This window comes from Mauremys mutica, chromosome 11 (assembly GCF_020497125.1).
Source record: "Mauremys mutica isolate MM-2020 ecotype Southern chromosome 11, ASM2049712v1, whole genome shotgun sequence".
NCBI classification, from domain to species: domain Eukaryota; kingdom Metazoa; phylum Chordata; order Testudines; family Geoemydidae; genus Mauremys; species Mauremys mutica.
Window position 1 is genome coordinate 21690824 of NC_059082.1, and position 19785 is coordinate 21710608.

Consider the following 19785-nt stretch of genomic DNA (forward strand, 5'->3'; position numbering starts at 1 on the left):
AAAAGAGGAGGGAGGCAGGAGTATTCTTTGTTTGAAATAGACACAATCGGGAATATATGGCCTTGTCTTTTGGTAGCAGAGGGCCTTTTACAGACACTGGGTCCAGTCTTGGCTTCATGGAAGTTAGTGGCAAAACTTCCTGTCACGGTCAGCGTTAGCTACACCAGTGACCCCTCTTAAGTCTCTCTTTGAGTGCACCTCCTCCAGGTCTTAGGTCTTAAACCTTTACCTCCCTGGGGTGGAATCCCACAATTCTCCCACTTGCAGACCTGATCCGCAGGGTACAGTACCTCTATTTAACATCCATTTGTCCTCAGCAGGTTCAACTGGGTTTGGCATCTTCAAGAGTTTTCCTTTCAGGTGCTGTGACCAAGAGGTAAATACAGTGACTTGTTACAGCTTCTTCGAAACAAAAGTAAATTGTTGTTAACCACAGGAACATAATTTCAGAGAAGACGGTTAAACAACAAAAGGCTTCCATGCATATGTCTTACATTAACATATACCTCGAAGTTTGGCTGATCCAACACATTCCAAATACTTTTACTTCTTGGGGCCAGAGTTTGAGTCTGCTTCCTTGCAGACATTACCTCTGTTCGTGTTCATTAGGGACTGTGCTTTTAACAGTTTCCAAGTCTTTTGTTTCAGATTTCCCCATCTGAAGACCCTCTTCCAACCTGGTTAGAGGCCTTGACATCTGTAATGTCCCCTTAAGTACTGGTGATCAAGTTATCTAAGGCCATTGGTCTGTGTTTCTGTAGACATGAGATGAGCTCCAGAATCTTCAGTCTTTGCGCTCCCATTGGTGTCAGTGGGGCCAGAATTTAATCTGCTTTGTACACCATTAGAACTAACTTGGAATTCATCAGTCGTTGAATTCTAATATGAAAGAAGCAAGAGGAAAGCTAACTTGATAAAACAGTTTAAATCTGGGCTGTAAAATAAGCTGTTGGTAAAGATACAACTTCAAAAGATACATGGGTAAATATAGACAAATGGTTAGAAAATAATTAATAAGGGCTAGGGTATTGCTAATTCTAAACTAATTGGCTAGCTACTGTAGTGGAGTCAATAGAAAACTTATTTATTTTCAGGAAATGGAACTTGTGGTTAGTTTGTGTTTATAAAAGCTATTTAGTTTAAGTGGATGTGAGGAACTGACATTGTGTGACACAGATGTGGGTGTTAAGTATAACAGATCATTTAAAGTGACCAAGGCTCCATAACAGGTGAAAAACTGGCAGACATAAAGATAGTCATTTCCTACCAGAGACAAGCAAGCCATTGTCTGTTAAAATTTTCTTGGACAGACCATATGGTATGTGCGTTTTGTACTGCACAAGATGCAATATATTATACAAGATCCTTGAAGTAAGCTTTTGTTTGTTGTTTTACACTATGCTAATAAAGTATACTTATTAGAACCCAGAAAATCCCAAAAGTCAGATACTTGGAGTATGTAATGAATAGAAGCCTCACTTTTAAAAATAGTAAAAGAAAATAATCTATATTTACCCCCATACAAATTAAATAATAAACAAATCTGAATAAAAACAATTGTTGGCCTTTTTCCAAAAGTCATCTGAGACTCCTTATACATTAAAAAAATTAAAAGGAGAAATCAATTCAGAATTTAATTCTTGCGGTAATTATTTTGCAGTATTTGGTTTTACTCCATTTTTTTTTAATCCAAGGAAATTTAAAGCTTTTCAATTAGCTATTCTTTTGTCTGTCCCCCCGTAACTGTAACTTTCTGAAAAGAATGGAGATCAGCTGTATGTTTTAGTGTCTGTGTTTGCTTTAAAAAAATCAACAGTAGTAGAATTATGTAATGAAGGGTACATTTTTTGGCTGTCTTGATGCACTACTTTCATTTCTAAAAAGAACCGCGGGTAGTCCTATCTGCAATGACCACATTGCCATTTTAGAAACAGAGCACAAATCTTTGAATATGATCTTAGAGGGAAATGGTAAACAATTAATGGAAGCTTCTTTTAAAAAATCATGCAGGAGAAGAATACTATTATTTTCCCTTGAAAACAGAATAGAAAATTCTGCTTTAATAAGATTAATTTTATCCATTTTTATATTAGACTTAATTTATACACTGGTATCCGTATTTCACACTTATAATACAAAGCTATATAATTCACAGGTGTGAAGGCACTTCCATTCCTCTCACTGACACATTCTGATAATTCACAGGCATGATATCAGGCAGATTCTGCTGATAAGTGTTCTGGGGCTAGTCCTGCTGGAGAAGTAAAGGGGGGAAGGATTGATGTAAAATAAGACACATTTTGAATTGAGACAATGTGGTCTGTAATTTCATCCTAAGGAGTTTGGTGACCATACAAGAAGAAAAATTCGAGTGACTGTTTGTAGTTTGACATCACCAGAATGATAGACTTGCAATTATATAATTCACAATTAGTTGTTTATGATTATACTTAGCCTATAAAGGGGCCATATTAAATTGTTGAATGCAAATCACTTGTCTATTTTGTCAGTTTTACTTATACAATGTAATCTGTTATAAAACAATGAACATTGGTTATGAAATGATGTAGCAAGGTACAGGATGTTATAGTTCAGTATTCTTGCACTTTTTCTTTTTACATCTGTAGTATAGAAGATGCAAAATCATTGACATAATTACAAAACAGGAAGTGGTGTATGTATGCCCCTGTTTAGAAAGTACAAATATATTACTGTTGCTTGTTATAGTTTCAGTGAGAAAGGAATTAAGAGGTTTCTATACTATGTTCAATTCCAATATTTAATTTTATTCAGATGCATGTTTATGTATTCAACAGGAAGAAAGCAAGAAAGATGTAATATACCATTAGTTTAATTTACATTTCTCATATAGTGTGACTTCATTGATTGAGTCTGAGAGAGTACTATTTTAAAACTCTGTAGGTCTTGATACTGCTTCCATTGAAGTCAGTGGCAAAACTCCCGTTGAATTCTGTGGTGCAGAATCAGAGCCTAATTGAGCCATCCCAGATCAACCCGTCCTGCTGAGCTGTACTCAATTGTAGGTCTGATGGCTCTGATTTACATATGGTTTTCTTTGCCTACCACCTACTGGACATTCCTGCAGTTGAGGATTACTGAGGTGTAGGCATACCCCCCCCCACCTCCCTTTCCTCTTCCATGCTTCCTGCACCAATGTGGAGGGGTTGCATAATAACAGTTACTGTGGCTCTATACCACCTTGGCTGAGAGAATATTCAGGGGGCTGGCTGAGCCAGCTGGATCAGCACAAAGCAGCTGTAGTAGGGATGAGGAGCAAACTGTTACTCCTGGGGGAATTCTGTGCCACTACACATGCACAGAATTTATGTCCCCCATAGATTTTTGTTTCCCTGCAGAAAAATGACTTTCTGATGGGGAAGCAAAGGGAAGCCACAAGAGCGGTCATGCGACCCTCCCCAGCAGTATGTTTTGGGTGTCCAGGGCAGCCAGCAGAGAGGTAAATCACTGTGGGACAGGGGAAGACCCACCTGGTGGCTCTTACTCTGTGCCAGGCTCAGCTGCTAGTCTTCTTCCAACAGCCTTTTCCTAATTCCTCTTCCTACAGCTTGGGGAGAAATCTGGGGATGGGTCTGACACGACCCTGGATGCTGCAGAGGTCATGTCAGACCCATCCCCAGATTTCTCCCCTGGCGGTAGGAAGCTCTGAAAACTTCCTCTCCCTTCCCTCCCCCCATGCTTACTGAACCCATCACTCCTCAGCTGCAGAGGAAGAGATCACTGTACAGGGAGCTGCTTCCCCATCCACCCAACCCCCGTGCATCCAGACCCCCTCATACCCTCCAGCTGAGCCTCACTCCCCCCGCATCCAGAATGCCTCCCCCGACAAGCCCGACTCTCCTTGCACCTGGACCACCCCAATGAGCCACCTGCACCTGGATCCCCACTCCCCCAGCATTAGGACCCCCCCACTGAGCCCCCTACACCCAGACCCCCTTACCAAGTTCTATCCCCCCCCACAGAGCCCCAACCACATTCACCTGGATCCCGCTGCAGAGTCCCATTACTGTTGCACCCAGAACCCTCCAACGAGCTCCTGTGCATCCAGATCCCCTGCTGAGCCTCCCACGCCCAGATTGCCCCACACAGAACCCTTTCAACCCACACCGGATCCCTTCCCCCCCACACTAAGCCCCTCCACATTTGGATCCTGCCTTGCTGATCCTGCCTGCCCACACGTGCTGCACCTGGCATGGAGAGGAAGGACCCTGGGGTGTTTCTGAGGCAGGCCCGACCTTTGCACTATGTCAGGGTTGGGTGAAGCTTCACCGCTGATCTCCCACCTCTGTGCAGCCAGTGGCCTGTGCTCCTCAATGCCAGGCTTGAGCCTCCACATTTATTTAACATATAAAATTTGCAAAATTTTGCAGAATTTTAAAATGTGTGCAGAATTTTAAATTTTTTGGTTCAGAATTTTTACGTTTTTGGCTCAGAATGCTCTCAGGAGTAAACTGTGTGTGTTAAACTAATGTACTTTACTAGTGTGCATTGAGGTAGAGATTTAAGTGTGTACTCATGATCATAATGCACTTCGAAAAAAATGTAATACCGGTAATTCTGAAACTAATTTACTAAAATGTAACCATTGTGGATCACATTAGATGATATATATTTTTAAAACTATTACAGGCATATGGCTCAGGCTGTGATATTGTTATTCTGGCAAACGACTTTGAATGTGTGCAGATTATTCCTGGTGCTAAGCATGGAAACATCCAAGTCAGCTGTGTGGAGTGCTCCCAACAGCAAGGCAGGGTAAGGTCTTTGATGAGTCTGAATAAAGTTTAAAAAGTGAAATATATAAACAGAAATTGTTTGACATGTTGATGCTATTGCTGAGGTGGTAATTTCATGCTAAGGACCTATTTTTAGATACTTACAACTTTCTAAATAACCCTTTTTGGTTAAAAGTAATGATCCTTGTTTCAGCCCAATGGTGATTTATTTTTTGAAAGTTTGATAAAACTGAATTTGGCCTTTTTTCAGCGACCTGAATATGTTTCTATTTTTTAATTTTTTTCCACTATTTAAAAGTAGAATAAAGCTCTTCATGTTCAGATAATTTATGCCACTTTTAAAAAGTTTAAGATTCATATGTGTTTGCATATCAGCAAGGGATGCATCAATGGCTAATTCTGAAAGTAACAAATTCTGAAAGCCACATGCTTTCCTTTGTAGTAAAAAGGTTCAGACCCAATTTTATATGAGGTCTCACAAAATGTGAAAAGGTACAGCAAACTTTTCTGAACATAATATATTCTGGGATGAAGATCATACTCTCTAATTTGTTTGCAGATGGTTCTTGGATACTTTAGACATCAACTAAAACCTTTATATTTTGCTGCACCAAAATGTGTATTTCTTTCAACAGCAAGTTAAATGTTACTTAAAACAGAATTAAATGGATACCAGTTTTCTGTGGTAATTTACACTACTTCGTTTTGCAGGGTAACATACACCTCTACTTTGATATAACGCCATCCTCGGGAGCCAAAAAATCCTACTGCATTATAGGTGAAACCGCGTTGTATCGAACATGATTTGATCCGCGGGAGCGCGCAGCCCCGACCCCCCCAGAGTGCTGCTTTACTGCATTATATCTGAATTCGTGTTATATCGGGTGGCGTTATAATGGGGTAGATGTGTATATAGTATTCCTCCTCTCCTACCCCCCAACACACATTTATTCAGATTATGCCCCTTTTTGGAGTTTGCAGATTTTCTCCATGGAACCAAAAGTGGCTGTATTTTTGGTGCTCAAATCATGGGCTCAAGGAATTGAAAACGATTAAAAGTAGAATACTGTGCATGCAAGTAATTTTTCCATAACAATTTGTGTGCATTGAATATAATTTCATTTATTTCAGCATATATAATCGTATTTATTTCTCAAACGACACTGAAAAAAGAACATTTATAAATAAATTATTTCAATAAATGTGGTTGTAGTGCACCAGATATGTGTATGTGAGCCACTGCTTATGACAGACTGCTGCCAAAAAAAGCACTTTCTATTAAAAGTTTTAAAATCTAATACAAGAGATAGGAAGCACTTCTCTTGGAAGTGTGCAGTTAAAATAGCATGTGCTTTGAAACATTAAAAGAATTCCATGGCTTAGGTTCCCTTTTAATGGCATAGTTTAAATGTAGCACAACTGATTATAAATTACATATTATTACTGGCCATGCCTCCTGTATTGTCTAAAGTGGCTAGAAGAAAAGCTACATTTCTAGCTAAGGAACAATGAAACCATTTATGTCTGTGTCCTGGGAAGTGGTGCAAGTGTGCATGTTTTTTAAAAGTATCTAGAAATGTTTAATGTGTGTACTAGCATAGTGAATCCTGATAACTGTGCAGTCCCTGTATGATTTCCAACATAGTTACAACTGAGTATTGACCAAGTTTTAGGTGGACACGACTGACCATATTACAAATTTGGTTGTAATATAGACAGGGAAAGGAAAGATTAAGAATATTTTTCTGGTGGTCCCGAAATCCATGTGGATCCTGCGGTATTCTAGGTCCAGGGGGTTTGAACTCCTTGCCTGTTCTGTGTGCTTTGAGGCAGTGGTTCTCAACCAGGGGTATCTGTACCTCTGGTGGTACATAGAGATCTTCAAGGGGGTATATTAACTTATCTAGATATTTGCCTAGTTTTACAATAGGCTACATAAAATGCACTAACAAAGTCAGTACAAACTAAAATTTCATACAGACAGACAATGACTTGTGTATACTGCTCTATGTAGTATAACTGAAATAAGTACAATATTAATATTTCAGTTGATTTATTTTATAATTGTATGGTAAAAATGAGAAAGTATGTGATTTTTCAGTAATAGTGTGCTGTGACACACTTGTATTTTTTGTCTGATTTTGTAGATTTTAAGTGAGATGAAACTTGGGGGTTTGATAGGAGTTGTTAGGAAAATGGGTTAAAACTTGCAGGTTATTTCTGTGCAGGGGAGACTAGAGTCCTAAATTGGAAGTATTTAAAGAGCTCTTAATGTATCATCTTAATTAAAATGTAGACTTTAAAAAAACAGTCCAGCCATTTTTGAAATGCAGATAAGCACAATGATCAGACATATTCTCAACAAAAAAAAAGGTCTTTTGTAGATGTGGATTTTCTGTGAAAGAAATGGACTGGAGAAACTAGAGAGTCCTACTTGGTATGCTAGTAAGTTTCCAATAGTATGTTCAGTATTCCCTTTCCATACACCAGACTTTTCCTCAAAAATTTATTGAACCCAGCAGCAACAGAATAACATTTGCTCCTGTATTCTTGTACTTAATATTTAGTGATAGGAAATGGAACTTGGAATCACACTGAGGACCCAAACACTGATCATTAATTTACTAGTTTTCTGTGAAGTAGAGCAAGATCAGAAAGAGCAAAGGCATCAGCTTTCCATTGTGCATTTACAGTAGCTACCCTGAAGTAATAGCAGATTAACAGGAGTTAGCACATGTCCTTTTGTACTCAGGGTCTCTCTTGTTTACATTTAGATCTTTAACCTGGGATTACTCAAAATAAACAAATGTATTTTTCAATGTTTTTAAAAGCAATCAATTCTATGTACAACTCTACTAAGTGATGTTTGTACGAATTTTGCTTTCCTTTAGCACCTACACTTACAAGTTTATTGGAAATTCAGTGAGTATCTGTGAACTCTAGAGAATTTTAATGCTTTTTTCCTGAGTCTTAACATTTTACTCATTCAATCTGTTCCAGATTGCAGCATCATATGGAAATGCTATTTGTATTTTTGAACCTCTTGGTATAAATTCTCACAAAAGAAATTGTGTAAGTATGTATTACATGATTAAACTATGTCTTGTGTTGTTGGAGCAGATAAAAATATGCCTACCACTTGTTAAAGCCCCATTAGAATGGAACAAAGGAGATTAACTGAGAAATATGTTCATGTTAGACATATATATAGTTCAAATATTTGTATAGTGAGAAATCAGAATTAATTTCTTATTCTAAACAATACTGTCTAGCATATATCCCTTAAAATAAAAAGCTCTCATTTGAAAATGAAGGTTAGAAAATATTATGTTCCTTAGTTTTCACCTATTCTGTAGGAGTATTTTATTAAATGGAACATGAGTGATTTTATTTTTTGTTTATATTCCTCCTTCCCTAACCAGGGATACGGTATTTAGCAAGTACCTAGTATTCTGGATAATGCTAGCAATATTTGTTTGGAACATCATACCAAAATGGTGAATGTTCAGTTTTCTACTGCTAAAAGAATTTCAGTGACTGCATTTCATCATTGCTGAATCAAGTATTTAATAATTGCATTCAACTGATTTACGATCTATTACAATTTGAATTTATTTTCAAAAGAATTAATAGAAATCTGAAATTTATATTTGTAAATTCATATAGAAAGTATAAAATGCTGTTACTTTATTGCTTTTTTGCTGTTAAGAACTAACCCTTTATTCCTAATGTTTTTATACGACAGCAACTGAAGTGTCAGTGGCTTAAATCGGGGCAATTTTTCCTTAGTTCTATGACTTACAACTTAGCATGGGATCCTCAAGGTAATATGAAATTGATTAGTGTTTGTTCAAAATTTATAACTGTAGAATGATTCTAGTTACAAATATTTTTTATGTAAATAAAATTGGAGTGTGAACATATATGTATTAGATAAGCAATTCTCCAACTGTGGTAGGTACATTACATGTGGTACACAGGTTGATATAAACTTTAGTATCACACTAAAAATCCACTGCAGTTACTATTTATGAAGGTGCTCTACCAATTTTAGATATAGTATGCTAGGTGTTAGTTTGGAAACTGCACTTTTAGGTAGCCAACTGATATAAATACATCACTAATGCTAAGATAGTTAGAATGTTATGATTAGCATATATTCTGATAGGAAAAATTTGGAATTTGACCGGTTATTGAACTGTGTATAGTATTCACTCTTAAACATAGTGCATTACTGTGATGTTCCCCTCTGGTGTTATCTGGACTGGTGATCTGCTAGGTTACTCCAATCCTTGACTCTGGGAGCCAGCCTCACCCTGCTCTACTATGAGAACCCCCCACTCCTGGGCTGTTTACACACCGCCTCTGGCATGTAAGCTGCTCCTTGGATTGTGCAACCAAATGATACTAGTCCATACCTCCAGTCCCAGACAACCCTAGGAATCTTCATCTTGCAGTGTCCAGTTATGCCCGCTGGACGCTGCAAGCTTATGCGTTCATCAAGTTAACAAAGAAATTGATATGTACCAGGCTTGTTCTCCCAAGGGGAGTCTCTGACACACTTCCAACCAAACATACTGAATAAACAAACAGATTAACTACAAAGGTCAGTTTTAAGTGATTATAAATCAAAGCATAACAAGTCAGATTTGGTCAAATGAAATAAAAACAAAACGCAGTCTAAGCTGATCTTAACACTTTCAATGCCCTTACAAGCTTAGATGCTTTTCACCACAGGCTGGCTGGTTGCCCTTCAGCCAGGCTCTCCCCTTTGATCAGCGCTTCAGTCGCTTGGTGTGGTGTCTGTAGATGTAGGTGGAAGAGAGAGAGCATGGCAAACGTCTCTCCCTTTTATCATGTTCTTTCTTCCCTCTTGGCTTTGCCCCTCCCCCCCCCCTTCAGAGTCAGGTGAGTATTACCTTATCGCAGTTCCAAACTGACTAAAGGAAGGGGGGTGACTCCCTCGAGAGTCCAATAGATTATTTTGTTGCTGCCTAGTCCAGCATCTTTTGTTCCTGTGAGGCTGGGCTGGGTTTGTCCCATACATGCCCTGATGAGGTGTGAACTGCCTCTCAGCTCTCGGAGAGTTTTTGCCTGGGCTTATTTTAAGTTATGAGAATAAATTTTCAGCCTCATAACTATGTACATGAAATTATAACTTATAACCTTACTATAACATTACTGTCACAACAATGCTCACTGCATCATGAGCCTTTCGAAGACACCCGACATGACAAACTTTGCATTGGATACCACACAATCATTTTACAAGGATGAACATGTGGATGCGGGGTGTTCCCCCGAGATACAGAGTGTCACAATTACTTGTGTAGATAAAACTATTTAAAAAATATTCATCTTAACAAAGAGGTAAATACTTTCCTCTTTGCCAGTTCCACATCTCAAAGCAAGACATTACCATTTTCCTCCTGAAGGATGTGGTAAGTGCTGCATGTTTTGAGTGACTAAAAGAAAAGCTACTGATGGGAAATAGTTAAATAAATGGAAAGTACCACTTTACATGGTTAAAAATATTTCTACTATGGATCCAGGCTACAGCTATGAACTGCAGACGAGAATGTGTGCCATCTGATTTTATAGTGATCAAAGAAACTTAAGTTCATTTGTACAAAGATACAGATTAGTATGTCAGGGTTGATGAAGTATAAGGTTGCTCTAAAGTGGCTAAGAACAGGAGAGTGAGTGGAAAATGGATTAAGGGGTGATCAGCATGTTTGTGATAGAAGAAAGAAAGTAACAGTTTAGAGGGAACTGGCAAAATCAGCTGTGCCCAAGACCAGGCAGTCCTAAACTAAATTTAGAATCGTGTTATGCCTCTAATCCCCTCCCTAGGCCATTAACAAGGAAGCCCAAGTTCCTGCCCCTGCACACCAGATTGGGGCACCCAAGAACTCACTAGTGTATGGGTTGAGGGAGACACCTCTTATAAGCCTATCAGTGTGAAAACAGCCTGTATCTCTCCCTGAGAAAATAAGTCATATTCTAGCCAGACGTTTATGAATCCTTGCTGGTTGGCTTGATGATAGCTTTGGGGAGGCAGGAATCACCCTTTTTTCCTTCCTTTCCCAACTACACCAGTATGAGAAGACATGAACCCCCACCCAATTATGCTTATTATACCCAAGTGTTAGTTATCTTAAAAATACCAATGTTTAATAAAATACTTGAAATGTATCTAACACTCTTGCAAGGACTGTTTCACCCTATGCAGTGCAGCAAACAGTTGAAGCTAAAAATGCAGGTCCAAGAGAGCATATCAGTACCTGTGAACTCATCTTTTCTTCAAGCGTTGCCTACACAGCTCCACATTCTTCACTCCACATCTTAGCAGGAGCCCTCTAGAAAGCTTGGACCTTTGAGGTTGGGCACACGCTTCCTTGTGGTACTTGAACATTTAGACCTGAGGGTATATAAGGCACGATGACTCTACCCCTCAGTTTCTTCCAGCCACCAGAGTGTACCTAGTCAGAAAACAGAGTCATATAGACACACATAATACAACTACAAATACAACTTCCTTATGTCCTTTTCATGGGGAGTGGATCTTCTCAGTTAGGAGGCTTATTTCTCATTAGCTCTACAAATGAAAGTAGCTAATTACCAGGTTCTTGTGGCCAGATAAGATTATTTTAAATGGCGCAAATTCCAGTGACTTCTGTATAGAATAAAATTGCAAAGTGGTCATCTGGGAGACTAAATAGGAGACAGCAGATGTGAGTACTTCAGCCCTTCCAGCTTTCACCAGACATTTTCTATGGGCTGTAATTTAGTAATGTAGTAAGTTTTTAAAAAATCATGAGGTGTAGTTTTCTCCTTCACAATTGGGCTCCTTGGGATGGATGTACACAACCTATTAGAATGGATTGCTGGAATTAATCACTACGGAAAAGAGAGTTTCTTCTTTACCTGTAAAATGGGTTCTGTGAGAGTACCTCTAGTAATTGATATGCATGACTAGTTATTGATATTAACCAGTCTCTTAGCATGTTAATTCTTGGACAGCCACTTTCCTGGTGCCTATGTAATCTATGCTTATAAGAAATGACTTCTTGTGCCTGGATATTTTTTTTTCTCTGCAGTTCTTTGACTGTCAAATGGACAAATCACCTGTGCAGAAAGGACAACTAAGTAATGTTTATACTCTATTTCATACTCTAATAGAAACCCATTTTACAGGAAGGCAGAAATTCCTTTTGAAGTTAAGTTCTAAGAGAAGTTTGATCCTGTGACATTCTGGAAAAATCCAAGAACTACTCTTATTTGAGACTAAACTTGTCTGTTTAGTCTCCCTTTTTGTTTTCTTCAACTTGCACATTGAAAAATTTTTAAGAGGGAGATTTGTAAATATCTTGGTTTCTGATACAATGGTGATATTTGTGAAATTCTGCATGTCTTTCATCTACACTTCTGGTAGTGTAATTAGAGTTTTTGGCAGAAAAGATTCCCCATAGCCTACAAAATAAATGTTCTAATGGATGGACTGAATAACAAGGCCTTATCACAGACAGTAACAAGACATGTTTTAATTTAAATAGCTTCAAATAGTGGGTTGGCTTACTGATATAAAGGGAAATAAATCTGGGCATTGGAAGAACAAATGTTTATCACCTGCCATTACAAATGCTTAAGTAATGTATACTAAATGTTTTCAAGTTTAAATGTAGTATGAATCAGTAGCTGTCTCTTTTGGAAATACGAAATCAATATAGTTATTCATAAAATTATTGGGGTTTATTTTTAATTCAGATGGTTTAATATCCAAAACAATATCAATTATTTTCATATTACTGTATTCATAATAGCAGGGAAAAAAGCACTCTTGCTTAAAATAGATGGTAAAATCTAAAAAATTTAGTAAAACCAACTGGAGCTGAGTGTGCCATGTCTGAATAATCTACTGTAATCAAAATGGACATCATAAAGTTGTGTTCCTCGGCTATTTTTAATAAGTTGTCAAATATGATACTGTACATAATCTTCTAATATAAATGCATCCAGAGTTCCTCATTCTGTTCTATAACTTTAATTAATATTACTCACTTTCAGGTAATAGGCTCCTGACAGCAACTGACAACTTGCAGTTGTGGGCCCCTCCATGTAGTGACATTCTAGAAGAAGAGGAGGAAGAAGATGATGATCCTGACAGTCAGATCAAAGATGATAAAGTTCTCCCTGTTCTAAATGACTGGAAATGTGTCTGGCAGTGCAAGTAAGTGAATCTGTAATCTAAGATGTGTTAACTAGATGTAAAAGACCACATTTTAAATGTGTGCCATTAAAAGCATTTAAATATGTAGAGCGCTGCGCAGATACAAAATTTATATCCGCAGATATAAAGCGGATATCTGTGGTGTCACAGGGCTCTAGCAACAACAAGCGAGACTGGCAGGGCCATGGCCAGTGACTGGATCAGGAACCGCAGTGGCAAAAGCAGCAGCATGTCGGGTTGCAGGAGCCAGCGCCCATCCCAGGCAGCTCCTCCAGCGTGGCTGAACCGCCCCCAGCCCTGCCCACTGGAGCGGGCACCAGGCTCACCGGCAGCTGTCCCTGGTCATGCTAATGTGTGCATGCGGCTTGCACGCTCCCAGACAGGAGACACACACTGCTGCATGATTAATAATAATAATGCTGGTTTTCAATATAGTGATGGAATAAGTGAGGAGATCAAAAAAAACCAAAAAACCAAAGAATTGAAAGAAGAAAAATGGGAAGGGGAAAAAGAATGGAGTCAAAAGGAAAAAGAGGGGCGGGGCGGGTGGGGGTGAGGACAAAAAAGTAAACAGGCACTTAAGCAAAGATATGGTGCATGGGGACCTGAGTAGGATGCTAATATGGTAATTTAAGGTGAAGGGGACTCTAACCAAAAAAGGGCAGTGAACCACAGAGCAATGGAATTTCTTTAGAGTTTACAGAATTACAAAAGAGTTTCAGATATATATTTCCGAAGGATATACAAGTTCAAGTACCCAGAAAAATTATTAAATATTGACTGACTGAATCATTTAATGCAATTAGAGGGGAGAACTATCACCAGAATTTTAGTGTGTTAAAAAAATACATCATTATAACCTAGTAACTTTTCCTGACTTATATTTTTATGAGGTTTAATCAGACAAATATTCTTTCCATGTGGACCCCACTCTATCCAGGTGTCAACCACCCAATTGAAGAGAGATTTACCTTTAAAGAAATTTTCAACCAGTCAAATTGTATATTTGAATAATGTTAAGAATTTTTTCTTTAAATAACAAGTAGCTGTACAATATTTCCTCTTCAGCTCCCATTCTAGTAGTACTTTGTGTTGCTTTCCCAGAAGCATTCCAAAGTCTGTTAGGAGGGATGTGCATGTCAGCCTGCAGATCTAATATTCCAACTGCATTTAACAAGGTTCCCTCCATACCCTTAGTTCCTGTCATGCTACTTTTGCCTTTGCTCTCATCTTGACTGTTCATTTAGTGTAATTTACATTTCTGTTTTAATTATTATTGTATTTGTTACATAGATTTTTAAGGCCAGAAGGGACTATAATGATCACGTAGTCTGACCTGTTGTATAATAAAGGCCATAGATTTTCACTCAGTAATTACTGCATCCTGTCCATATCTTATAGTTGAGCTAGAATATATTTTTAGAAAGACATCCAATCTTACTTTATAGACTTCAAGTGATAAGAGAATTCACCATGTTCTTTGGAAAATTACAATAGTTAATTACCTCACTGTGAAAAATTTGCACCTTATTTCCAGTTTGAATTTATGTAACTTCTACTTCCAGCCATTGGGTCTTGTGATGCCTTTTTCTCCTAGATTAGAGTTAGATTGTGATCAAGTCAACTATTAACCTTTTCTTGAGTAAACTAAATAGACTGACCTTATTAAATCATTGTAAGACAGGTTTTCCAGACCTCAAATCATTCTTGTGGCACTTTTCTGACCACCCCGCCCCCAATTTCTCAACACCCTTTTTAAATTGTGGACATCAGAGCTGGACTGCCGTATTCCACTAATGGATCAATGCCATATATAGCCATATCCCCTCTGTACGCTTAATCGATATTATACATCCAAAGATTGCATTTAGCTCTCTTAATCACAGTATCCACTGGGAACACATGTAAAGTTGGTTATCCACTATGAAGTGTAAGTCCTTCTCAGAGTCTCTGTCTGCTGGGATACAGCCGACCATCCTGAAAATGTGACTGACGTTCTTTGTTCTTATGTCTGATCTTGCATTCTTGTGTTGTTTGAATGAGCTCAACTCACCAAGCTGTGGATGGAAGCCCCTTCCATCCTGGTTGAGCATTTTATATCACTCAGGCTTGAATATTCTCAGCTTACTGTTCTGGTTCTCTGGCTTTGTCAGAAAAATCAGTGATTTGGTAGTCACTACTCCAGAATATTTTCAGAGGGTCACCATTCACACAGATGTCCCTAACTTGTGTGATAACAGATGAATGCTATTCTAGATAGGAGTGTTCATTTATGCACCTCAGTGTGTCTTGGCTCTGAAAGCCAAAAGAAGCCAGCCTAAGCATCAGTAACTTGGAATTTTGGGCCATAAAATTGCCATCTGAACTTTCCTGCCATGAGAGGTCATTCAGGCTATCATGGACTGAGTGGCTGCCATGTTCTAGATTAAGTGAGAACTGATCTGTTCTTCAGTCCCAAGTTAGAAGATGCTCTGAGGGACTGGTATGACCAAAACAATATATTCTTCTGTTCTCTACTTGGCAGACAAGGAGATTTTCCAGGTGGGTGACTTATTCTACCAGTTTTAGGACAGCACAATTGCTTATTGAAAAATGCTGTGCTAAGCCCTCTCCTTTCCAGATGGGGGTTCCTTGAAATTAGGTGTCTTTGCTTCTTCAGGCAATTCCAAGTGCCTCAAATTTTGTTGAGAAAGAGTCCCAGACTAACTAGGAGATGCTTTTCTTTTGCGCTTGGATCAAGAGCTTATGTGCATTTGCTCTGGCAAAAAAAAAAAAAAAAAGTTATTTTCTTCCCATTCTCTTTTCTCAATGTGTCAGATATTTTTGTGCAAAAATAATCCTAAACTGCTATAGCTATTTTTAGCTGGATGCAGCACATAGCAGCTGAGACACATTGGAATGACTATACATTATCAACATGCTTCACTCAAATATTACATAATGATATTTGATTAATTGTATATTTGGAGCAATAATATTATAAAAATACATACACAGTAGTCAGTCAAGGTTTAAAGCTGAACTGTCTTTCTTCCCTAGGACTGCAGTATCTGTACATCTGATGGAGTGGTCTCCTGATGGTGAATACTTTGCAACAGCTGGAAAGGTAAGGAGGACAAATAACAACTAACTAAGTCTTTGGGTGTGGATTCATCACAAGCTTGATAAATAATATGCAAAAACGATGGACTGTGTGCAGTTATGTAGCCATAGTTAAGCAAAACTAATCCCAATATCTAAATAACCAAACAGTTTCAAATGTATAGTGAAGATTGAGTTTCAACTTCCATTCTTACCCTCCATTTCAGTTTTTCATATCTTTCTCAAACTGCTTTTGGGATTAAATTTTCAAGTAACTATATATTTTTAGTTCATCTAAAGTCCTGTCACTTGAGTGATATTCTTGAGTTTACATTCTGATAGTTCAGCATTTGTTAGTCATACCACTAATTCCACTAAGGGAAAAGATGAGTTTGAGGAACAATTTTTTTTATTTACTTCAACTCTTAACTCTTCTCCTTAATGGTTACCTTGAGTCACCAGCATGGTGGTTATGTTGCTGTTATAGACGTGTATGTGTGTGTGTGTGATTTCACTAGGAATGTGCCCACTGTAGTATCTTGGCTAGGTACTACATCGTAAGATCCTTGTGATTAGAAAGTGACCAAAGGCTAGGCTTTGAAAGTCTTATTCTTAGTATATCTCCATCTGCTGTGCATATACGTTTATACAGACAAGATTCCCTGACTAGATAATTGCAGCAGATGGTACCAGAAACCCATTTTCTGCCTCTGTGTCAGAAGAGGCTTCTATTTAGGTTGCAACATATAGCTCTGTTGGATGTATAGCTTTAATCATAACTCTTAACATTGCCGCCTGCCAAGCATTTTTGTTAGTCCTGCTTGCAGGATCTGTCATCAAGCATATCTTGTGATCTCTTTGTGGGAATTTTATGTTTTAGCGAGGCTGTGAAGTCTGTAATAATTTTTTTTTTAAATTTGATTTCCTTCCATTTTCTTCTCCCTACCTCAGTCAATCCTGCAACTGAGAGAGCTATTCTCCTATCATTGTGTAATTGTATTTACACTGATAATTATTGGGCACCTAGGCATCTCTTAACACACACCAATGCAGGTGTAGGTCAGTCTAACCTACTGAAAATCTGGTGAAAGGAACCTGAACAGGGTCAAAAGGGGAGGAAAGGAAGAAATTGGCTTGTAGTTTTATTTCTGATACTATGTGCTTCAGTTTTAAGAATTTAAGAAAGATTTGGACAAAGAGAGTAAGGTAGCATGGAAGAATAATGTTCTTCCATCTATTGAAAAGGCAAAAAGGCTACTGCTAAAATTCTCTCTCATGTTACTTTTAACACATTTCCATGCCTGCCTCTTCATTGGCTTCCAGTTTCTTATCCCTTCCAATTCATCCACCATGTCCTTACCTTAAAGACACTATGCAAACTTATCTGTGTTTCCCCAGTCCATGCATAAGTGGCTTCCACGCTTTTTCCTTCATTCTCTATAATCATCTTTTTACTGCTCTCTTCATTGTCATTTTCAGGCCTTCATTCATACTATACCTATATTTGTCTGTCTTTTTCTGTTTGTGCTACAACTGCCTTCACTATCCTCCAAATCCCTTTATAAAATTAACATCTAATAGAAATTAGTTTTCCTTTGTTCTCTCTCCCTCTTACCTTAATTGTGTGCCACATCTTATTTTGTCTGTCAGAGTATTTCTTACTAGGAAAGGAACTCTAAATGTATAGTGCTATGTATGTAGGGTCAGATTCTTAGTCGGTGTAAAATTGGTGAATTACACCAACTAGATCTTTCCTTCTGCCAGACATTACATTAGTTTCCTGTGCACATTCAAATGATTGATCACAAATAAGCTGGCAGTCATTTTTTTTGCTCATGCAGTTTTGATATGTGCTGTCCACATATCATCGTACTGTGTTATGTAACGTTTGGTAGTTTTAAAACATGAAATTGAATAGGCTACTGTAAATTAATTCTCCACACACATTAAAAATGTACATTTTTAATAAGTTGCCTCTAGGTATTGGTGGTGATGCTATATCAACATTTCAACTTGGTTTTAATTAACTACGTCATTAGATGTACACCACCAACGTAACTTCATCCATACTTTTTGTGACATTTGTACTTGTAGCCCATTCATCCTATGTATGTTTTTGTTTATTTTCCCAGGATGATTGTCTCTTAAAGGTATGGTATCCAATGACTGGGTGGAAGTCATCTCTTCTACCACGGGAGAGTGAAGAAAAGAAAAAAAGCTCAGCACTTGTTCACTTTTCCTTTGTTTATTTGGCACATCCTCGAGCGGTGACAGGATTTTCATGGCGTAACACTAGCAAGTACATGCCCAGGTTAGAAAGTTCCTGTAAGGAATTTTGATCAGAATTTTCAAGCCTGGGTGCTTCAAGTTAGGCTCTTAAATAGGTACATGAATAAAAATAGCTTCATTTTCAGTGGTTTCTCATTCACTTTTTGGGCACATTTCTAAATTAGACCATGTCCATTATTGTACCTACATCTAAATTTAGGCACCTTAATTTTAGACATCCAAGCTTAAATTTTGGCCTTTGTCTTCGTGATAGTTTAAATATATTTATGTATTATACTGAAGATGTAATGCTTAAGGATGTGCACATATAATTTCAGCTTCTGTTTGTTATGATAGTTATTTAATTCAATCATCTAGTATTTTCCCTACTTCTTTTGAAACTAACACACATTTTCATTGAATTGTAGGGCCCCAATTCTGCAAATACTTATGTACATCTCACCTGTAATTTATTAAAAGGTGACAAGACCTGAGTTCAAGATACTGTGGTCTCTCTCTGCACTTTAAACATGTGTGTAGTCCCATTGACTTCATTGGGACTACTTGTATGCTTCAAGGTAAGCATGTGTATAAGTATTGGCAGGACTGGGGCATAGGTCACCCTTTAGCAACCCCTTACTACTATTTGAAAAGTATCAACTTTTCTATACATTTCAAATAGTAGCGAACCATGATTGTAGGTTTCCAAATGTTTAGACAACCACTGTCAGTCACAGAATTGCATACAAATGTAAGAAGATCTAATAAAGAGAGATGAAAAGCTGTCAGGCCAGCTCCTTAGCTGCACCTAGTGTGGGGGGCGGGGGAAAGGGAGGGTGTTGCGAAGACGTGCAATATTGCTTCAAGCCACCTTTTGTTCTGCCAGTCCTGGTCCACCTGGGGACCAAAAGGGCACAAAGTAGCCAGAGCTGAAGTCATGATATAACCCTTATAAAATTATAAGAAACTATATATAGATTTTAAATGTAGATCTTAAATTACATTTCAAAATATTTTAGAATGAATTTCTTCACTTACTTTCTAGGACCTGAATTCAGGGCCCTAAATATTAAGTTGACATTGCAGCCAAGAGGGATGGGGAATATAGCTCCTTGGCTTGTTTTAGAGTGGTCACCATTAAAAAGGTTGCTTTTTTTTTTATGGTAACTACTGTATGTGTTAATAATGTTATCAACTATTACAGAGGGAGGATGGTATTTTGAAGGGTGGAGTTATGCAACCCTTATTACATTGGTGAACACTTACTCAAGCAAGAAGTCTATTGACATCAGTAGTGCTATAAAATCTGATCTAAACTTTAGTACATTGTTAAGTGTAGGAAGCACAAGTATAAATCTTTTCTTCAGGAAATGTTACTATGGCATTGGAAGAAAAATCCGTGTAAATTGTTGTTAATTAACTAACTCCTTT

General features: G+C 37.9%; 2 protein-coding genes across 2 annotated transcripts in view; one reads left to right on the forward strand and one right to left on the reverse strand.

Annotated features, from left to right (window-relative positions):
- The window catches only part of DMXL2 (Dmx like 2), a 114967-nt gene that overhangs the window by 14432 nt on the left and 80750 nt on the right, over positions 1 to 19785 (forward strand). The window contains exons 2-7 of the mRNA XM_044980982.1: positions 4669 to 4794; positions 7776 to 7847; positions 8521 to 8599; positions 12843 to 13005; positions 16045 to 16111; positions 18219 to 18397. Of these exons, the coding sequence (XP_044836917.1) occupies positions 4669 to 4794; positions 7776 to 7847; positions 8521 to 8599; positions 12843 to 13005; positions 16045 to 16111; positions 18219 to 18397 (686 nt within the window). The remainder of the gene's footprint in view (positions 1 to 4668; positions 4795 to 7775; positions 7848 to 8520; positions 8600 to 12842; positions 13006 to 16044; positions 16112 to 18218; positions 18398 to 19785) is intronic.
- The window catches only part of GLDN (gliomedin), a 226113-nt gene continuing 221959 nt past the window's right edge, over positions 15632 to 19785 (reverse strand). Inside the window, exons 12-13 of the transcript XR_006572591.1 lie at positions 15999 to 16103; positions 15632 to 15763 (exon numbers count right to left, since the gene is read on the reverse strand). The gene's annotated coding sequence lies outside the window, so the exon portion shown is untranslated. The remainder of the gene's footprint in view (positions 15764 to 15998; positions 16104 to 19785) is intronic.